This window comes from Leucopleurus acutus, assembly GCF_964270905.1.
Source record: "Leucopleurus acutus genome assembly, chromosome: 20".
In the NCBI taxonomy this organism is placed as follows: Eukaryota; Metazoa; Chordata; class Mammalia; order Artiodactyla; family Delphinidae; genus Leucopleurus; species Leucopleurus acutus.
This window is the reverse complement of record NC_139162.1, coordinates 46,029,421-46,049,535: the sequence shown is the minus strand read 5'-3', so window position 1 is coordinate 46,049,535 and position 20,115 is coordinate 46,029,421. Positions and strand designations below refer to the sequence as shown.

The window sequence follows — 20,115 nt, the reverse complement described above, 5'->3', positions numbered from 1 at the left end:
TTGGTCACATCTTCAAATGCTTCATATTGATATGAGCTTTTTACTGTCACCTGCTGATTGACCTTATATTAAAATTCACCATGTCTCTGCCCATTGTCGTCCCATTAACACACCCTTACCTGACCCGTGTGTTCGGTCTCGTCCTTGTTTATCAGATACATCAGGAAAAACCTGGGGATGGGAGGCAGCGGTAGACAGGTCGCAATCACCCTTACTTGCTCCTGATTGGCTGGCTGGGAATCCACCCACATGGACACCATGCCCCCTCCCCTAACTGGCCAGTATTTCGGCCTGGCTGGCGGCAGCCACGCCCCCACCCTCCTGATTGGCCAGTGGGCCCACACTCACATGTAATTGGCCAGGTTGTGCTCCTCTAGTGTGTGAGTCTCGAACCCATGCGGTGTTGAATCAAAGTAATCGCTGCCGATACCACAGATGAAGCACTTGGTCTGTGCATGGCAGGAGACATCAGAGTCAAGGCCCATTCAGCCCCCCAGGGCCCCATGATCCCTCTGGGTCGCCCCCCCAGATATGACCTACCTCCATATCTTCCTTCACTTGCTCTTGTTGGTCTCGGAGCTCACCAAAAGCGTCAATGATCAGACCTGGGGTGGCAGGGCGCAAGTCAGTGCCCAACCTCTGACCCAGTTCAGACTCCCTCCTCTTCTGGCTACCTACCTCTGAGTCCTGCCTCCCACCCTCATCCCCCTAATCACACCCTGCTTCCTAAAAATAATAATACCTAGCATTTATTGAGCACTTATCATGAGCCAGACATTTACCACCTATGAATTGATTGAATTCTCACAACAACCCGATGAGGCTAGTATAATTAAAACCCCCCATTTTACAGATGGAGAAACTGAGGCTCAGAGTGGTGACTTGCCCAAAGTCTCACAGTAGGGAGAGGCAGAGCCAGGATATGAATCCAGGCTGATGTGATCCTGGGACTGCACTCTTAAATGAGCTAGTCTGCCTCTGGGCACAGAGCCCCCACTCCCACACCCCCGACAAGCACTGACCCTGGATGATGGCCAACAGGATGACGATGACAAAGAAGAAGAAGGTGATGTCGAAGACCACCCGGTACAGCTCGTATTCATCGCCTGCTGGGTCCTCAATCTCGTCCCCAATGCCCCCACCAGCTCGGACACCCACATACATGTGAAACAGGTAACACTGCGGGGGCAGGGTGAGAAGCACATTAGTCATGCATTCAATCATTCGACATTCACCCACTACCTACAGGGCCCTGGGCTAGTTGCAGCAGGGCACACATGGCAATGACTGAGACAGCCCTGAACCTTCCTCTCACAGGGCTCACAAACTTGGCATCAGACAGTGACAGCCCAGAAATGATCAGGGTTGTGATAGGGAGGGCTCAGGGCCAGGACAGTGAAAGCACAGTGTAATCAGGGGTGAGATGGGGGAAGCACAGGAAGCGTTGAAGCTTTGAAAGCCTGACCCAGCCTGCGGTGATGGGGCAAGGCTTCCTAGAAGAGGGGACATGTGTGAGCTGGAACGTGAAGAAAATGTTAGGTGGGAGAGAGAGTTCCAGGCAGAGAAAACCACATGTGCTTCATCACCATCTGGGGAGGAAAGAACGCATCTTGCTCTTGTGAGGAACTGAAAGAGGTTCAGTGAAGCTGGAAAATAGAGTTCCTGTGGGCAAGAGCAGGGAGATAAATGAGGTCCAGCCAACGGTCATGGAGGGCTTCCTGTAGGAGGCAGCATTTAAGTCGAAGGTGAAGCATCAAGTGAAGGGGTGTGTGTACATAGGGCTGGGCAAGGGAGGAAGAGAGAATGTCAGATGCAAAGGGCTTGGGGTTGGGAGGAAACACATGATCTTAGGGGAACTGAAGGAGGACCAGGCAGCCAGAGAGCAAAAGGCAAGAAGGGCTCTGGTTAGACTCAGGCCAGGCTGGTTTTTCCCTGGCTTTGTAAGCCATGGTGAAGGCATCGGGAAACCACAAGAAGGTTCTGAGCAGACGGAGGGACGTGGGCTGCCTGGCACTTGGGAAAGACTTTACACTGTTCTTCCTGTGTCCCTGGGAAGTGAGAGAACCCAGTTCTCTCGGGCAAGAGCTAAGACCAGTGACTGATGGGAACAAGGCTGAGTGGCAAGACCAGGTCTGGTGGGGCCTCAAATGTCAGGCTGAGTGGATCCTGCGAGCACAGTGCCAGATTACAGGCCATCTCTGAGATAAAGCCCTGGGATGATTCTTTCCACTGTGGCCCATGCTTATAGTAGGTTAAACTTAATTTGGGGGGAATTCCCTAGCGGTCCAGTGGTTAGGACTCTGTGGTTTCACTGCCGAGGGTCTAGGTTCGATCCCTGGTCAAAGAACTAAGATCTCACAAGCCGCACAGTGCGGCCAAACAAACTTTTTTAACTAAGTAAATAAAAATTAAAAAAAATTCACAAGTGGAGAAAATGCTAAGGTTCAGTTGGGGTATAATAAAAATAAAGATGGAGTCTAATGGAATTCCCTGGCGGTCCAGTGGTTAGGACTCTGCACTCTCACTGCCAAGGGTCCAGGTTCAATTCCCGGTCAGGGAACTAAGATCCTACAAGCCGTGCGGTAAGGCCAAAAAAAAAAAAAAAAAGATGGAGTTTAGAAAAAAAACAACACCTCAGTTTGGGTTATGACCACCACTCCTAGAATAGAAGAGAAAATAAAAACACGGATAGCATGCTTTGGGTGACACTCTTCGTTATAATGATGATAGTAGCTCACATCTGTGGAATCCTTAATACCTGCCAGGCACTGTTCTAAGACTTTTAAATCTTAGATGATCAGGGAGCATCACTGAGTCCTAAAAGCAACCCGAAGATGTAGGCACTGTTATTATACACCCATTTCACAGGTGAGGACACCAGAGGATGGAGAGGTTGAGCAGCCAACCCCAAATCACATGGCTTGTAAGTCAGGCACCGTGCCTGAGCACCCTTCCAATAAGGATAGCTTGAAAAACTCAAATACTATTGCAACAGTGGCTACCATTTATTGAGCATTGTTCTAAGTACCTCACAAGTGTCAGCTCACTGAACCCTCACAATAAGTCTACAGGTAGTTTCTGTTACTCACCCCCTTTACAGATGGGAAGACTAAGGGTCAGGGATGGTCAGTAACTTGTTCCAAGAGTGTTGGGGGGAGGGGCTTACCGTCATCATGTCGTCACACTTCATATCAGGCTCGTCCTCATCCTCACTCTTGTTGTAGAACTTGCGGAAGAAGTTGAAAGCCACCACGGTGTACAGGTAGACCACCACCGCCAGGAGGCCCACGGTCATCACCAGCTGGGGACGGGCAATGGGCCGGTCAGCTCCACTCTGGGCTTGCCCCTCCCCCATGCCCAGCCTTCTCTATCCTTTTTTTTTTTTTTTTTAATATTTATTTATTTATTTGGCTGCGCTGGGTCTTAGTTGCGGCACGCGGGCTCCATAGTTGAGGCATGTGTGATCTTTAGTTGCAGCATGTGGGATCTAGTTCCCTGACCAGGGATCAAACTCAGGCCCCCTGCACTGGGAGCGCAGAGCCTTAACCGCTGGACCACCAGGGAAGTCCCCAGCCTTCTCTATCCTTGCCCCAGTTCGGCCCAGGTGGCCTTCCCCCTGGGGTCTCACCACCCACACCTGCCCTGGCTCAGCCCGCCCAGCCTTGCCCCTCCTCACCCTACCTGCCCAGCCCTCACCCTCCACCCCTCCTCAGACTGCCAAACTCGTCCCCCCAGGCTCACTCCCCTCAGACAGGTCCCCTCCACACCTGTTTCCCATTGTGGGTGACAGAGGAGAGGATGGTGCGCAACGTCTTGACCCCCATGGCAATGTCCAGGAGGTGGGCGGCAAAGAAGAAGTTGTTGTAGTGACCCAGGAGGGACATCACCATGTACCAGCCCAGATACAGGAAAGACTGTGGGCACACAGAGCCGGGGTCAGCGTGCGTTCATGAGGGTCAAGGAGTACTCTGGGCGCCAGGGAACAGTTGAGAGTGTTGGGCACGCTCTGGGGTTCGGGGGGCCATCTCTGGCTAGGGATTATTTGAAGGATCAGGAACAACTCTAAGACAACGGAGCACTCGGTGGGAAGCCATTCTGCAGGGAGTTGGGGAACCCTCCGCAGAAGGACATAGTCTGGGAATTCAAGAGTGTTCTGGGTGGTAAGGAGCCTTGGGCGGGTCAGAGGTGCACAGGGGTCAGGAGTCAGCCCCTGGTCAGGGATACCTGGGGGTGGGGCACCCGACGCCCTCGGGCCCTTCTCCAGCAGGCCCCTCCCCCTCTACAGGGCCCCCCTCACATTGTCTGTGAAGATGACCCCAAACTTCCAGATCTGGTACTTGATATCGATGGACATGAGCCTGTAGGGTGGAAGGAAGAGGAATGGCCAGATGCTGGGGCGTCAGACCCTGGCCACCTCCCCTGCCTGTCCTGGGCCTGTGCAGGGTCACCCCTGGCTCACCAGGTGAGCAGCCCCGGTGGTGGTTCAGGCTTGCGCTCATTGTGGGCTGTGATCTCCAGCGTGGCCAGATCCATGCCCAGGAGCTCGGCGATCCGCTCCCTCCCAAAGATGTCCCCGTGCTTGTCCAAGACCTACGCAGGGGAGCATAGGGCCGTGCAGACACAACTAGAGTGGGGAAGGTCACAGCCTGCATGGTTGGGGGTGTCTGGGGACACTCTGAACTTTGTGTGAGAGATTGGGGGTGCATTTTTCTGGGGAGAAGGGCCAGAGCTTTCTTCAGATCCTCAGGGGGAAGGTCCCAAAGTGATAAAGGTCCAGTTTACTCAGTAGCCAAATTAATTGGGATCATTTATTATTATTAGGCAGGTAGGCAAGGAATCCTATATAACTGGCGTCCCCACCCCATCATCTATGAATTCATCTCCTCCCACTCACCCCCTCACTCACTCTGCTCCAGCCACACTGGCCTCCTCACAGCTCCTCAAATACACCAGGCACATTCCTCCCCCAGGACCTTTGCACTGGCCGTTCCCCCTGCCCAGGACACCCTTCCGCCAGATTCCCACCTGCCTCACTCCCTCACCTCCTGATCACACTGCACGAAAGTGCAACCTGTCTGGGCCAACACCCACGCACTCCCCACCCCTCCGTGGGGCTTTTTTCTTCTACAGCACTTATCACCACCTGAATGCTATAAATGTGTTCCTCCTCTGTCTTTCCAACTTGAGGGTCCAAATGTGTTTACTCCTTGGATTCCAGGTCCTTAAAACAGGTCCTGGCACACAGTAGCTGCTCAAGAAACATTTGTTGAGTGACTGAATGATTGTAACTGAATGTTTTCCTATGCGCCAGATACTGCTCATGTAGTAGGTCATATAACCTTTACAACAACCTGGTGGGGTCGGCCCTCATTACTTCACTTTGAATATGAGGGAAACTGAGGTACAGAAAGGTTGACCCCACTAGGAATAGAAAAGCAGACAGTCGAGCACCAGAGTCTGTGTGCTGAAAATAGGATGCCTTACTTCCTCCCTCAAAACTAATATTCAGAGTATTTACTCTGCGCCAGGCGCTGTGCTGTGCTTGTTACACGTATCGTCTCATTACAGAGTGGGAGGGGTGACTATCACGCTCACTTCCAGACTGGCAATCTGAGGTGCTCCTCAGACAGTCAAAGACTCTTGCCCAAGGTCACACATGAAGCAAGTGCTCGACGGGGTTTGGATGGCCTGGTGGCAGCAAGGAACCCAGCCCGGGAGGCCCTTCCACCTCCCCATCCACGTCCTCTCACCTTCCGCTTGACAAATTTGTCCCAGTAGTTGCTGGGGAAAGACCTGCCAAGAGAAAGAAGCCACAAGACATCAGGGTAGGAGGGAACAGGGGCCACCAGCCAGGCCGGAGCGGGGGGTTGGAATTCCAATGCTTTTCTCACAGGAGACAGGGGGGGTCACATCTCACTCAGGGTCAGGCTCTAAAGACTCCGGGCCAGGTGACTTTTGCCCAAGGTCAACTCTTACCCCGCCCTCCCCTGCTGCTGTTGTTGGTGGAGCCCAGGTGAGGCAGGCGGCTCGCATTCCGAGCTGGGATGTGCAAAGACCCGAGAACTGCACTCAGGTGGGGAGGAGTCGGGACCAGCAGCCTGGCCCTGCTCCGGTTCCGGGGTGCTTCCTCACACTGCTTAATTTTATTTGATGATTCTGGCCCTTTATTTACCAGTTTTCTAATTGATGAGTTGATGTCCCAACATCCTGCAAAGGTGGCCCAATGAGTTTTGCTGGGGAGGGGTCGGGGGTGAAGTGGAGATTTATTATGAATCCATGGATTTAGGCCTATTTGATGTGTGTTTCAATTTGCGGCACTTTCTATCCTTATCAACGCTCAAACTGTCCTTGATTTGTCCACGGGGAGCCCCTTCTAAGCTGGCAGCAGGGTCCTTTCAGCATGTCACCATTTTGCAGTGAGCACACCCTTGCTTTCTGACATAACAAGATAATCCAGGCTCATCTTACACTTCCCCGACCCAGCCCTGAAAAATCTGCCACTTCTCCAAGGAGTCTGGTTCCTTGTCACGGGAAATGGTATTTAGAAGTCAAGGTCTTGGGCAGACACCATTTTAAATAGGTGTCTCTGTCTCTCTCTCTCTTAAGCATGTGTACTTGAATGTGTGTAAGTTAAATGTGTCTTTGATGGTGACAGTGAGAGTATAGCATGTCCTTGGTATGGCTTCTCTCTCTCCTTGCATCACTTCACTAGGCAGGACCCCATAAGAAAATAACTTCCGGGACTTCCCTGGTGGTTCAGTGGTAAAGAATCCGCCTTCCAATGCAGGGGACGTGGGTTCTATCCCTGGTCTGGGAAGATCCCACATGCCACGGAGCAACAAAGCCTGTGTGCCACAGCTAAGCCCGCACGCCACAGCTACTGAACTCGCGCGCCTCAACGAGAGAGCCTGCATGCCACAAACTACCGAGCCCTCACGCCCTGGAGGACGCGCGCCACGAGGAAAAGCCTGCTCTCGGAAACAAAAGATCCTGCATGTGTGCCTCAACAAAGATTCTGCATGCCGCAACTGAGACCTGATGCAAAAAAAAAAAAAAAAAAGTGTCTTCATTAAAAGAAAAAAGAAAATGACTTCCAACCCTTACCTAGAGCTTACAGTGCCCCAGAAACTACACTAACTCATTTCATTGTCACAAGGTCCTTGTGAGGTCGGTGCTATTATATATCCCCACTTTACAGATAAGGAAACTGAGGCACAGAGAGGCCAAGTGACTGGACCAAGAATTCCCAGCTACAGTGTGGCCAACCCAGGGTTCCAACCTGACCTGGTGTTCTTACTCTAGACATGCCTTCCTCTAAGGATGCAGACCCGCTATATGAACAAATAAGATGGGACTTGACCTGGGGGAAAATGGAATGTGCTGGGAGTGTACTTTGGGGGTCCAGAGTCCCACCACGTTGCCCTCACAACCCTCATTTCCTCTCTGGGCTCAGTTTGAAAACCAAGTGATTTCATATATTTCCCACTCATGGCACCTGGTGAGAATCCCGCGTGGGGACAGAGTTTAAAATGGGTGCCACCTCAGACTCACTGAACCAGAATCCCCAGGGATGGGGCCCAGGAATCCCCATGTGTCAGCAGCACCCCCAGAGGTACTTGAATGCAGGGGAAATTTGTCTGTATTACTAAGAGGAAGACAAAGGCTTGGGGAGAATGAGTCAGGACGGGCAGTGACTGGAACTCCGGCCTTTTGAGGCCTGGGCTGGGACTGGAGTGGAAACCCAGCTCTGCTTCCCCAACCCACCACGAGGCTGGGGCTGGGCCCTTACGGAGTGTTGAGCACCAGCCGGTCCCACTGCCCCTTCACGTCATCGTCTTCAGGCTGCTCCGTGATGTAGAGGCCGTCAAACTCCAGCTTCCGGGCCAGTTCCTTCTCCCGCTTAAAGATCACCAGGGGCACCTAGATCATGCAGGGAGGCAAAGGGGTGGGTGTCAGGAGACCACAGCCTCGGCAGGAGCTAGGACATCTTGCTGGAGCCTTCGTGAGACCCCACATCACAGGAGCTTCCCCAGAGTGATCAGGGTAATAGTGGGGAAACGCGGTCAGAGGGTCAGGGCTGGGATGAGGAAAAAGCCCGGGAGAGCCCAGAACGGGCACCTGCTGCAGCCTGGGGCCTCCCAAGGGAAGGAGGAGGAATAAAACAGGCAGGTGAAGGGAGGTGGAAGTGGGGCAGAGCATTCCAGGCAGAGGGGACAGCACTTGTAAAAGTTCTAAGCCAAAAGAGCTCTGTTCGTCCAATTGTGAAGTAGCAAGATTTGCTGAACAGTCAGTTCTCAGGGAACCCACACTGAAGTCTTCGTAATACACCTTACGGGGCATCACAAGCTTCAGGCATAGTTGATGTCAGAATCCACATCCCCCTGTTGGCACCCATGTTATGTCTGAGGCCCACAGACCCTCACAGATATTAATTCACCAACTGACCGACATGTAGAAAATAAATATTCCCGAACGACAAATTTTGCTTCTCGATCCAGAAATTAACATCGTCACAGGACCCATCTCCTCAGCTGCAACCTGTATCAGTTCCCAGTTTGAATATCACCCTTGCTAAAGACCCCAATCCTGTACTCAGTCCCCCAGCCTTACCCCAACCCTAGACGCCCCTCTGTCCTAATCACTGTGTTAGATGCCCCAGCCCCTGCCCCAGGTCCTCTCAGCCAGTGCCCCGGCACACATCCCCTCCAAACACACACACACACACACACACACACACACACACGCACGCACGCACACACATGCACCAGCCCCAAGGCTGTGGTCATGACCCACCTTGAGACAGTTGTAGCCAATGATGCAGAGAAAGGCCACCAGCGTATGCAGAAGGCTCAAGCAACGCAAGGCAGGTTCCATGTAGCCCGTGCTCTCCTCCAGGAAGTAGTACACCATGTTCTCATCCTCGTCACCCTCTGCTTCCTCTCCAGCCCCCGAGCCCCAGCCAGAGCCTCCGCCTGACCCTGCTCCTGACAGGTCCCCAGCTGCTGAGCTCTCCACATCATCCTCCCCTGGTGGAGAGTCTGAGACCTAAAGGGGGACAGAGGTCAGACAGGGTGGGGACCCGGTGTCCTGGTACCTGGTCTGCCACACCCAGAACTGGGCCCTCGTCAGATACAGTCTCTGCAGGGCTGTCCATCAGGATCAAGGGGTGGGCCCAGGACCCTAGCTAGCAAATCAGATTCTGTCCTGGGAATCTGACTATTGAACTGAGTGACAGGAGGACTGAAGACAGAGTTGATTCGTCTTGATAGTGGAGCCCTAACGAGACGACTTTTAACACTAATATTAACACTAACACTAAAATTAGTAGTAGCTGTCGTTTATTTATACAGCGCCTTTTTTTGTCAGGTACTATTCTGAGTGCTTTACATACATCAGTTCTCTCTTTTTTTTTTTGCCTGGGCCTCGCACATCTTGCAGGATCTTAGTTCCCTGATCAGGGACTGAACCCGCGCCTTCAGCAGTGAAAGCGTGGAGTCCTAACCACTGGACCGCCAGGGAATTCCTCATGTTAATCCTCTTTTAATTCCCACAGCTCTAAGGTGTAGGCTCTGTTATTATCCCATATTACAGATGAGGAAATTAAGGCACAGAAAGGTTAAGAACTTTGCCTAACATCATGCAGCCAGTGAGTGGTGGAGCCAGACTCGGATCCTACAGAAGCCATGCTCTGACCATTCTGCTAGACTGCCCCTCTGTCCTGTTATCTAGATCTCGCGCAAGACCCCGAGGGTCCCTTTGTCCTTTGGGAGGCCTGCTTCATAGCCCTCTCCTTCTCTTCCATGAGCTGCCCGTTTCCTCCTCCCCACAAATTTCTCTTTAGCTTATGTGAGAACAAAGAGATGTAACCGAATCAGCGGGTGTTGCAGAGAGGGGAAGGCCTGCACCCAGGGGCACAGGGCTGGCCAGTGGCAGAGCTGAGCGTGGAACCCAGGACTGATTCCCTGCACTAACTCCCACAGGGCACTCAGGCATCTGCTCCAGATGGACCCAGACACACATACTCACCACCACAGGGGTCTTAAGCTCCAGGTGTTCAGCCTGAACCTTCCTGGGGACCCTGAGCCCAACACCTTGTCCCTGGTGAACTGCAAGGGCCCTGGGAACCCGTTAGGGGCTGAGCCTGCCACCCCACAGCCCAGGTAAGCGCCTGATCCTCCCGGCCCCTCTTGATCAGCACCTTATAAAACAGCAGGATGAAGTTGATGGCGAATGCCAAGAAGAGGGCAAGGAATCGCAGAGTGTAGAAGTTCCGGGAGAGGTAGTTCTAAGATGAGGAGAGAAAGAAGAAGACAGAGCTCACGGTCCACTCGCCTCCCGGGAGAATTCATCCCAACATTCACCCACAACCCAAGCACCGGGGTCCTTGATATCTGGTCCCACAATCTCCCATTCATTGAGTGCTTACTGTATACCAAGGCCTGGGCTAAGAGCTTTATATATGTGAACCTGTTTAATTCTCACCACAACCCTATGAAGTAGGTACTGCTGATGTGCCCACTTTCTGGATGAGGCAATGGAGGCTCAGGGTGGTGAGCTGTCTTGTCCAAGGTTACGTAGCCAAGAAGTGGCAGACCTGGGCTTTGAAGCCAGGTGGTCCAGCTACAGAGTCCACACTCCCAACCACTCTGCCATGCTGCTTCCCGGGTGAGGGTACCCTGTCTGCTTTACCCCAGGCAGAAGACATCTACTTCCACCTCTCCCTTCCTCTTTTTCTCTCCATCCCCCGTGCCTTCCCCAAATCCTCACTAAACCACCCTCTGTCCGACATGTTTCCCTCAGCCCCTCATGTCAGGCTGGCCTGGAGAGGAGACAGGACAGATGGAGGCATGGGCCCCGAACTCCCTTCTTCCGGGCCTGGATGAAGAGGTGAATTCTCCCCCCACAGGAGGAGCTGGGGCTGGTGTGGCAGCTCCTTCCTGAAGGCTGAGAGCCAAGAAATAGGCCACGGTGGGAGGAACAGAGCCATGGCCTCAGTAGGATTTAGGTCTGGATAGAGGATGGGGGTGGGAAGCTGAGGCCGGTGGCCCCAGGTGCGCAAACGCGGGGAGGCTGGAATAAGGATTGTGAGCAGGGAGAGGCCGAGGAGCCAAGTGGGGACCACCTGAAAATGCTGCCCTGTGCCCAGGTCCTGCTCTGTCTGGGGACGTCTCTGCTCACAGAGATGAGCCTGGTCCAGGTGGGCTCAAGGACAGGGTTGGGGGAGAGGTGGTGTGAATGTTTTCTGGGAGAGGAGGCTTCAGGGTGCCCTTGCTGGGTCCTCACCAAGAACTTCACCCTCTGTACTTCCAGTTCTCCCCAGAATTCCAGGTCCCCGCCTCCAGCCCCCTCCTTCTTTGGAGGCGGGGGAGGAGGAGCTGTCTTCTTGGGGGGTTCTGGTGGGGGTTCGGGGACTTCTTTCTTCTCCCCATTCTCAGCACTGCAGGGCAGGACACAGAAAGAGTGAGCAGGTGCCTGGGAAATGCATTCATTCATTCATTCATTCAAAGCCACGAGCAGGGGCCCACCCCATGCCTGGTCCAGGTCTAGATGGTGCTGGGGACACAGTGGTGAGACAACTTCCAGCCCTGTCCCCATGGGGCTCCAGTCCAATGGGGGTACAGACCCGTCACCAGACAGTGGCAGCCCGGAGTGGTCAGGGCTGGGACGAGGGTAGCTCAGGGGCTTATGGGAGCCCAGAGGAGACACCTCTTCAACTTAGGGGGCATGTCAAGGTCGGCTTCCCAGAGAAGGAGCCACGTGAGCCAAGATGGGAAGGAGGAGGAAGGCTGAGACGAAGCGCAGGAGAAGGTTTTACAGGCGGAGGGAACGGCTGGTAGAAAGGCTTGCAGGTAAGAGAGGAGCGCTCATTTCTCTACTGCCATTCACAGAGGCCCTCCTCCGCGCCTGGGCCTGGGATGGGTGATGCTGAGGTCCCAGAGTGAACAGGACAGCCTCAGGCCCTGACCTCCGGAGGCTTCTAGTCCAGGAGGGAGGCAGTGATAGGGGCTGGGCCCCTTGGACCCAAGGCCACTCACTCGGCTTTCTCAGGCTCCGGCTCTGGAGGTACCTCCTCTTCCTCTCCATCCACCTGGCGGCAGGGCAAGTATCAGGGCTGGGCCTGCACCCCAAGCGCCTCTCAGACCTGCCTATTCCTCTCTGTGTCCCTTTCTGGCCGTTTCTCCTGGGCAATCTAAGTTTTACTCCCCACCCCCACCCCCCAGAAGAGGGATCATGATTCTCACTTTACAGAGGGGAAACTGAGGCTCAGAGAAGTGGAGTGCCTTGGCTAAAGCACTGTGCAGAGTCAGGCTGGCTCCAAGTGGAGCTCTTCTCCCCTCATGGCCTTCCATCACCTTGACAACCTTCCATCACCTTGACAACCGCACCCCCATGGCACTTATTGCACTGAGGATGCTTTAGGGGCCTCTGTCACGTGGACTACTTAATTCCCTACATCCGCCTGTATCTCTGAGGGTCTTTCCCAGTGTCTCTGACCCTATCTTGGGTCTTTTTCGTTCTTGGTCCTGCTTCTCCTCTAATTTGGTCTCTGGGTCTCTTGCTCTTTCTGGCTCCAGACACTTTTTCCTGTCTCTCCCAGAATCACTACCCTCTTCACCGGGAGACTTCCTCCAGGTCTCCATCTCTGCGTCCATCTCTCAGCGTGTCTCTCTTTGTCTCTGCGTATCTCTCTGGCCCTCTCTCCGCCCTTTTCCTCTCTGTGCACCACTCTCCAACCTCTATTTGTCTCTCTCACCCTGCCTCCTACCCCAGTCTCTCCAAAACCCTGATGCCCCAGCCCGCGCTCTCACCCCCAGCTTCCTCTTGATGATGGGGGAGCCCTCGGGCGTGGGCGGCTCCGCCGGCGTCGTGTCACCCATGTCCCCGAGGCCGCCGGCCCCTTCGGGCCGGAAGGGACCATCCTCGGCCACGGCCACAGTCCCGTCGGGGCCTCCTGGGCCGACCTCCTGCGCCGCCACCTCCTCGTCGCCCGCGCCCTCCGCGGAGTCGCCCGCGCCTTCGCCCGCACCCTCGCCGTCCACGTCGCCTCCGGGCCCGGCCGGCTGCTCGCCGTGCACCTCGTCGCCCGTGGGGTCGGGCATGCCCGCCAGGAGCTCGGTCATCGTCACCTTCTTGGCGCCCTCCACCAGGCCGCCGCCGAAGAGCGAGCCCCAGAGCAGGCGCAGCGCGCCCGCCGCCGCCCCCGCGGCCGCCGCCCCCGCGCGCGCCAGCGCCCCCCAGAGCAGCGCGGCCACGGCCGTCGCGGCCTCGCGCGCCGTCAGCCGCCGCAGCCGCCGCACGCGCCGCCGCAGGCTGCGGTAGCTGAGGCCCCGCAGGGCCCGACCCGCCGCCGCCGCCAGCCGCGCCGTCGCGCCCGCCGCCGCCGTCCCCGCCGCGCCCTCGGGCCCCGCCGCGCCCTCCTCTGCGCCCTCGGCGCCCGCCTCCGCCGCGCCCGCGCCCTCGTCGTCGTCCTCCCCCGGCCCGCCCTCGGTCTCCGAGATCTGCGCGGCGATCTGCATCTCGAAGATGGTGTCCTCGCAGAAGCTCACGAAGAGCTCCATCTTCTCCGACTCGCCGCCCTCGTTCACCACGTCGAAGATGAACTGACGCTTCGACTCCTTCACCTGCAGCGCGGGGCGGAGGGGACGTGATGGGGGCGCCGTCAGCGGGGACTTGGGACAACACTGGTGGCAGCCACGCGCGTTCGCCGCTGTTCTAAGCATCGTCATTTTTATTTTTGAAAGCGAACCTATATAGCGCTCGCTGGAGGTGCACCTGTAAGAACCTCAGCAAGGCTAGGCCCTGTATCCAGCATTTTATGTATGGTATCTCATTAAATCCGCACAAACCATCCTAGAAGTAGGGGCCTATATCCCCATTTTACAGATGAGGAAATGGAAGCCCAGAAAGTCACGTGTCCGGGGTGATGCAGCTGAGAGGTGGCAGGTGTAGGATTCGAATTCCCGGCAAGCTGGTTCCAGGATCGATGTTCCTGGCGTCGACAGACTGAGCATAGTGGTTGAGGGCAAAGGTTCTGCAGCCAGCCTGCCTGGGTTCGAATGCTGATTCTGCCACTGAGTTAGACTTAACGCTCTGGGCTTCGGTTTCCCCTTATGTAAATCGGGGAATAATAGTAGGACTCATGCATAAAAGGGCTGGCGTGAGGATTAAATGAGTTAATAGATGTTGAGTGATTAGAACAGTGCCTGGCACCTACCAAATGCCATATAGTGCTTGCTGTTGTGGTACTGCTGCATGAGCGCTAGAGGGCCACGCAGGCAGACGTGGACTCCGGACCCGTAGGAGAACGTGGGAATGGGAAGGGGTGAGCAGGAGGAAGTGGGTGTTTGGAGGAATAACACTAACAGAAAGAGTGCGCACGTGGGGTGCACGTGAGGGGCGGAGCTCCCACAGGGTGTACTAGAGTGTGAAGGGCCAGTGGTGAACCAGGGCTTCCTGCAGATGCAGGGATGTGCAGACGTCCCGGGTGCAAGGACGATGCAACGGCTTTTAAGCCAGATTGCGGAGGAGGATGAGTATACAGTGGTGCCCCGAGGGACACAGGTGAGTGTGCAAAACCTTGGGAGTTCCGGTGGAGTATGTGAAAGGGCCGATGTGCAAGAGCCTTGTGAGAGGGCACCGGGACTAAGGGAGGAATCGGGTGTGAGGAGGGCGCGGCGGCATGGGAGGACATGGGGAGAATGCGACTGTGCTCGGCTCAGTGCTCGGCGGACATGGGCATATGGGGCAGAGGCATGCAAGGGCCTGGGTGAAACCGCGGGTGGGGAGTGTAAGTGTGGGAAGGGTCTGCAATTCATATGGTCAGTGCACGTGCGGCAGGATGAGTGTGCAAGAGGACCCGGGAGTCAGTGTAAGAGGGCCCAGAACGTGAGGGCAGGGCTCAGGGTAGGGCACAAGCCCAGGCGTGCATGAGCCACGTGTCACTGAGGAGGAGACTCAAGGGGCCCAGGTGTTGAGGAGATGATGGGAGTGCAAGTCTCATGAACTGTGAGTGTTAAGGTGGGAAGGGTGTGCAAGAGCAAGTGGGAGGAGTGTGCAGGTGCCTGGGGGCATCTGAGGAGTAAAAGGGAAGTGGGAGTGCAAGGGGCAGGCTCGGCGTGCACTGTGAGTGTGGGCAGGAGGGCCGCCTGGACAGTAGGGGCAGGGCCAGGGGCTGAGCATGCGTGAGGGGCACATGGGAGGGTGAGAGAATGGGGGATGGGAACCACATGCAGGCTAAGTGTGTGAGGTGGGCTGGGGGTGTGCCAGGGCTATGTGGGCATACTTTGGAGCAAGTGAGTGTGTAAGGGGCATTCACACACTTGTAGGCTGGGCATATTTGGGGCACATCAGGTCAAGGCGTAGGCCTAGCCACCAAGGACACGCAGGGGCTCTTGTGGGTGGGCTGGTGAGGGCTGTCCAAGTGCTCATGAATGAGCATGGGTGTGCCAGGGCATGTGCGGGTGAATGAGTGAGGACGGGCAACCATATGGCATGCCAGGGCTGCAGGAATGCACACTGGCATCCTCAGAGTGTGCAAGAGAGGTGCACACACACGTGGGCCCAGCATAAGTGGGAAGGGTATTGTGTGCTAGGAACTCAGAGGGCATTTGGGGGCACAAAATGCCAGTCATCAGGGCACCCTAGAGCCCCCACGGTGCGAGTGCAAAAGAGTGGGCATGGGCAGGCCAGGGCCGAGAGAGGGCATACCAGGGGCTGCTGGTAAGGTGAGCAAGGTGTGTGTAACCACGTGGGTTCAAGTACAAGAGTGTGGGTGTGGTCGCATCAGGATTATAAGAGCTCCCGGGGTGCGTGTGCAAGTGGCAGGCGTAGTGTGCGCGCAGCCACAGTGAGGGCCCACAGACGCTGCTGCATGTATAAGGGTATATGTCCATGCCGGGTCTGCACGAGGTGGGCATGGGAGAACCAGGGGTGCGCAAGGGCACAGCAGCACCCGTACAACGTGTGCAGAAGGGTGGGCGTGGGCTTGCACGAGCGGAGCAGGGGCACACCAGGGCTGCAGAGCGGATGTGCGAAGTGTGCACAGCCCCATGTGTGGTCCAAGCGTGCCAGGAGCATGCCCCGAAGCCCCGGGAGGCAAGCATGCGCGTGTGCGGGGCCACCGACCTGGGGCATCTCCCACTGGGCGCGGTTGGTCTCCGAGATCTCGAAGTAGATACGCTCGATGCGGCGGGAGGCGCCCATGATCTCGATGCGGCCCAGGTAGGGCCGGAAGTACTCGAGGATGCTCTCGGCCAGCTCGAGGAAGTTGCGCAGGCGCGGGTCGTGAGGCACGTGCTCCGACAGGTTGGTGAGCAGCACGGCCACGTTGAAGCCGATGTCGCGGGCTGGCTCCTGGAAGCGGTTGGCAAACTCCTCGCAGTCAATCATCTCGTTCTCATCCGCTTCGGAGCACGAAAGCAGGAACTGGATTTCTGGACCAGTGAACTGCTTCTGGCTGTCCATGGCCTGGAGGGTGGGCAGCGGTGAGCGGGGGAGGTCAGAGGGGTGGCCTAGGGAGCCCCAATGCCTTTCCCGAAAGAACTATGGACTTTTCATAAGGAGAGAAAAATCCAGAATCATATAACCAGCACCCAAGGCTGACGTCCAGCAGGTTGGTATGGGTGAGGCTGTACCAGCTATTAAAACACTGAATGTTATGGGACTTCCCTGGTGGCGCAGTGGTTAAGAATCTGCCTGCCAATGCAGGGGGATATGGGTTCGAGCCCTGGTCCGGGAAGATTCCACATGCCGCGGAGCAAATAAGCCCGCGAGCCACAACTACTGAGCCTGCGCTCTAGAGCCCGCGAGCCACAGCTACTGAGCCCACGTGCCACAACTATTGAAGCCCGCGCGCCTAGAGCCCGTGCTCCGCAACAAGAGAAGCCACTGTAACGAGAAGCCCGCGCACCGCAACGAAGAGTAGCCCCCGCTCGCTGCAACTAGAGAAAGGCCGCGCACAGCAGTGAAGGCCCAATGCAGCCAAAAGTAAATAAATTTATTTATTAAAAAAAATACTGAATGCTGCATTTCCACAAAGCTGAGCAACCAGCCACTGTCAGATAAAGTCCGTTTTCAGAGATGGTAAGATGTGAATTGATGAAACGCAGCACTTGTGTAGCAGCTGGTAAAGAGATGCCGCCCCAAGCTCCCTGCCTGCTATCCTGGTGAGTCCCCGCAGGCCTGCTCTCCACCCATCCTCCCCCCACATGACGACACCTGTGGTCTGTACCAGAGGCTTTCCTGACCCTCTGGCTGCAGCTGGGGCCTGTCCAGCCGAGGTCGGGGAGCAGCAGGAGAATGGACTTGTGGCGTTTCTGTCCTCGGCTCCCTCCCTGTGCTGGCTGTATCTCTCCGCCAAAGGTCAGTTCTGCCGTCCTGTCCACACAGCTCCTTCTGTCTCTGAGTTCGATAATTACTCTTTCCTCCAGGCCAGCCCCCTTACAGCTAGGGCCCTGACTGATACATGCCACCACCTCTGCCCCTTCCCCAAGGCCCTTTGGTCCCCCATCCTACCATTTCCAGCAACTAAGTAACCGGCACCTGACACAATGGAGGCCGCCAAATTTCAACTGGGAATAAAGTCGTATGCCCGTCACCCCAGAACATATTTGCAGCTACTATATATGTAAGAACTATAACATGACAGGTATGATTGGAGCCCTCTGTGTACCCTTCTCTTGCTCCATTACCCCCACCCTCCCTCAAGGTATCCACCAAGGAGTTGGTGTATCCTTCCAAAGAACTATGTGTAACATGGATGGACCTAGTGGTATTATGCTTAGTGAAATAAGTCAGACAAAGACAAATACTGTATGTTATCACTTATATGTGGAATCTAAAAAATAAAACAAATGAATGAATATAACAAAACAGAAACAGACTCACAGATATAGAGAGCAAATTAGAGCAAACCAGTGAGGAGAGGGCATGGGGGGAGGGGCAAGATAGGGATAGGAGATTAAGAGATACAAACTACTATGAATAAAATAAACAAGCTACAAGGACATATTGTACAGCACAGAGAATATAGCCAATATATTTTTTTTTTTCGTTACGCGGGCCTCTCACTGCTGTGGCCTCTCCCGTTGCGGAACACAGGCTCCGGATGCGCAGGCTCAGCAGCTGTGGCTCACGGGCCCAGCTGCTCCGCGGCACGTGGGATCTTCCCGGACCGGGGCACGAACCCGTGTCCCCTGCACCGGCAGGCGGACTCTCAACCACTGTGCCACCAGGGAAGCCCATAGCCAATATTTTATGATAACTTTAAATGGAGTATAATCTATAAAAATATTGAATCACTATGTTGTACACTGAAACTAATATAATATTGTAAATCAACTATACTTCAATAAAAAAAGATGTGTCAGTACTTCTACTACTTATATTCTGTCATTTTCTCACACAAAAAATTTGGTATCCTGTGCATTATTTTGATTTAAAGAATATTATAATTATAATCATGTAATTTGAAACTTGCTTTTTTCACTCAGCTGTACGTTTTCAAGATCTATCCATGTTGATATATAGATCAAATGAATGCATTTTCACTGCTGTGTAGTATTCCTGTTTTATAAACACAACACTCTATCTATTCTCCTGATGACAGACATTTAGTTTATATCCAGTTTTTAACTTTACAGACACTTTCATTAAACGTTCTTGTACTGATCTTCAATGCACTCTTTGCAAGAGGTTCTCTGGGGCAGGCTTTCAAATGTTTTGACCACACCTACAGTAAGAATGCATTTTATAATGACTCCAAAAAAAAAAAAGTTTTCACGACACAATTCTGACTTTCGCTATGTAACACACTCTGCAATGTTCTATTCTATTTTATTTTTAAAGATGCTGGTCATGACTTAACTAAATTTCATGACCAACAGATGGGTTGCAACGTGGTTTGAGAAACACTGCTCTGGGGTATGAACAGAAGCGAAATCTTCTGGCTCTAAAAAATGCTTTGTAGCCAAGAACTTTGCAAAATGCTTTCTAAATGAGTAACATGCTTTGCAAATCATGAAGGGCTCTAGAAACCACAGAGCGTGGAGACATAATCACACAGGAACTCTTCACCTTCTACCGTCACGCCATCAACCTGACTCCTTCCCTTATGATACAGTGTGACACTGTCCCTCTTAAAATCTGACACCCCCCCCCCCAACCATGCTCCACATTGTGCATTTGCCTAGCCCCTTCTTTTGAAATACCTTTTTCTCTGACTGTTGTCAGTTTCCTCGGCTGGAGTCTCCTTCTCTTCCAGACCTCTAAAAGTTGGAGGGGCTCCAGGCCTGGAATTTGCATGCTTTTCTTGAGATGTACACTCGTCATGGAGATGTCATTGAGGCCTGATCCTCCGAAAGCCATCCCGTGCCAATGATGGTAAAGCCTATGTCCCAGCCCTGACTGCCCCCCAGAATCCATACACTTAACAGGGGAAGGCTTATCTGACATCTCTCTGTGGAAATGGCCAAAACTGACCTCTTGATTTCAAAACCTCTCCTCCCACAGTCTTACCCATCTCCGGAATCGCATCACCACCCACCCAGGTGCTTAAGTTAAAATCTTTGAGTCATCCTTGATTCCTTTCTTCTATCTCACTACCCACACCTAATCCATCAGCAAATCTGTCAGCTCTACTTTCAAAAGATCTAGGACACACACACTTCTGCCCCCTCCATGGCGCCTACCCTGGTTTTGTCCCCCATTGGACCCTCACAGCAACCTTCTCCCTGGTCTCCCTTCTCCTCTTCTATCCCCACAGTCTCTTCCCCCCCACACCCAAAGTTGGAGGGACCCTGTGAACATCTGAGTCAGGTCACATTCCTCCCCTGCTCAGAATCCTCCCTTAGCTCCATCTCATTCAGGTCAAAAGTCAGAGTTCTCCCTGCAGCCAACCAGTGTCAGCACATCTGCCCCCCTCACCTCTCAGACTTAAAGTTTTCCTCTCCCCGCCCCCAACAGCCCTCTCCAGCCATACTGGCCTCCTTTGCATCCCTCTTATTCCCACTTTTCAGCCTTTACACTTGTTGTCCCTTGTCCTGGGGATGCCACAACCTCCCCTACCTTCACAGGGTAGCTTTCAGCTCTTGGCTTCAATGTTCTCTTCTAGAAAGA

The 20,115-nt window shown here is 54.3% G+C and overlaps 1 protein-coding gene across 2 annotated transcripts in view; it reads right to left on the bottom strand.

The window, feature by feature from the left end:
* The window catches only part of RYR1 (ryanodine receptor 1), a gene marked incomplete at its 5' end in the record, with an annotated part of 117,456 nt that overhangs the window by 152 nt on the left and 97,189 nt on the right, over window positions 1-20,115 (bottom strand). For both annotated transcript variants that reach the window (XM_082862840.1, XM_082862841.1), the window contains 16 exons: window positions 120-171; window positions 349-449; window positions 541-605; window positions 1,023-1,179; window positions 3,167-3,301; window positions 3,768-3,914; window positions 4,298-4,358; window positions 4,460-4,590; window positions 5,751-5,793; window positions 7,790-7,920; window positions 8,794-9,045; window positions 10,199-10,285; window positions 11,284-11,437; window positions 12,036-12,088; window positions 12,810-13,622; window positions 16,126-16,467. In XM_082862840.1, the coding sequence (XP_082718966.1) occupies window positions 120-171; window positions 349-449; window positions 541-605; window positions 1,023-1,179; window positions 3,167-3,301; window positions 3,768-3,914; window positions 4,298-4,358; window positions 4,460-4,590; window positions 5,751-5,793; window positions 7,790-7,920; window positions 8,794-9,045; window positions 10,199-10,285; window positions 11,284-11,437; window positions 12,036-12,088; window positions 12,810-13,622; window positions 16,126-16,467 (2,724 nt within the window). The remainder of the gene's footprint in view (window positions 1-119; window positions 172-348; window positions 450-540; window positions 606-1,022; window positions 1,180-3,166; window positions 3,302-3,767; window positions 3,915-4,297; window positions 4,359-4,459; window positions 4,591-5,750; window positions 5,794-7,789; window positions 7,921-8,793; window positions 9,046-10,198; window positions 10,286-11,283; window positions 11,438-12,035; window positions 12,089-12,809; window positions 13,623-16,125; window positions 16,468-20,115) is intronic.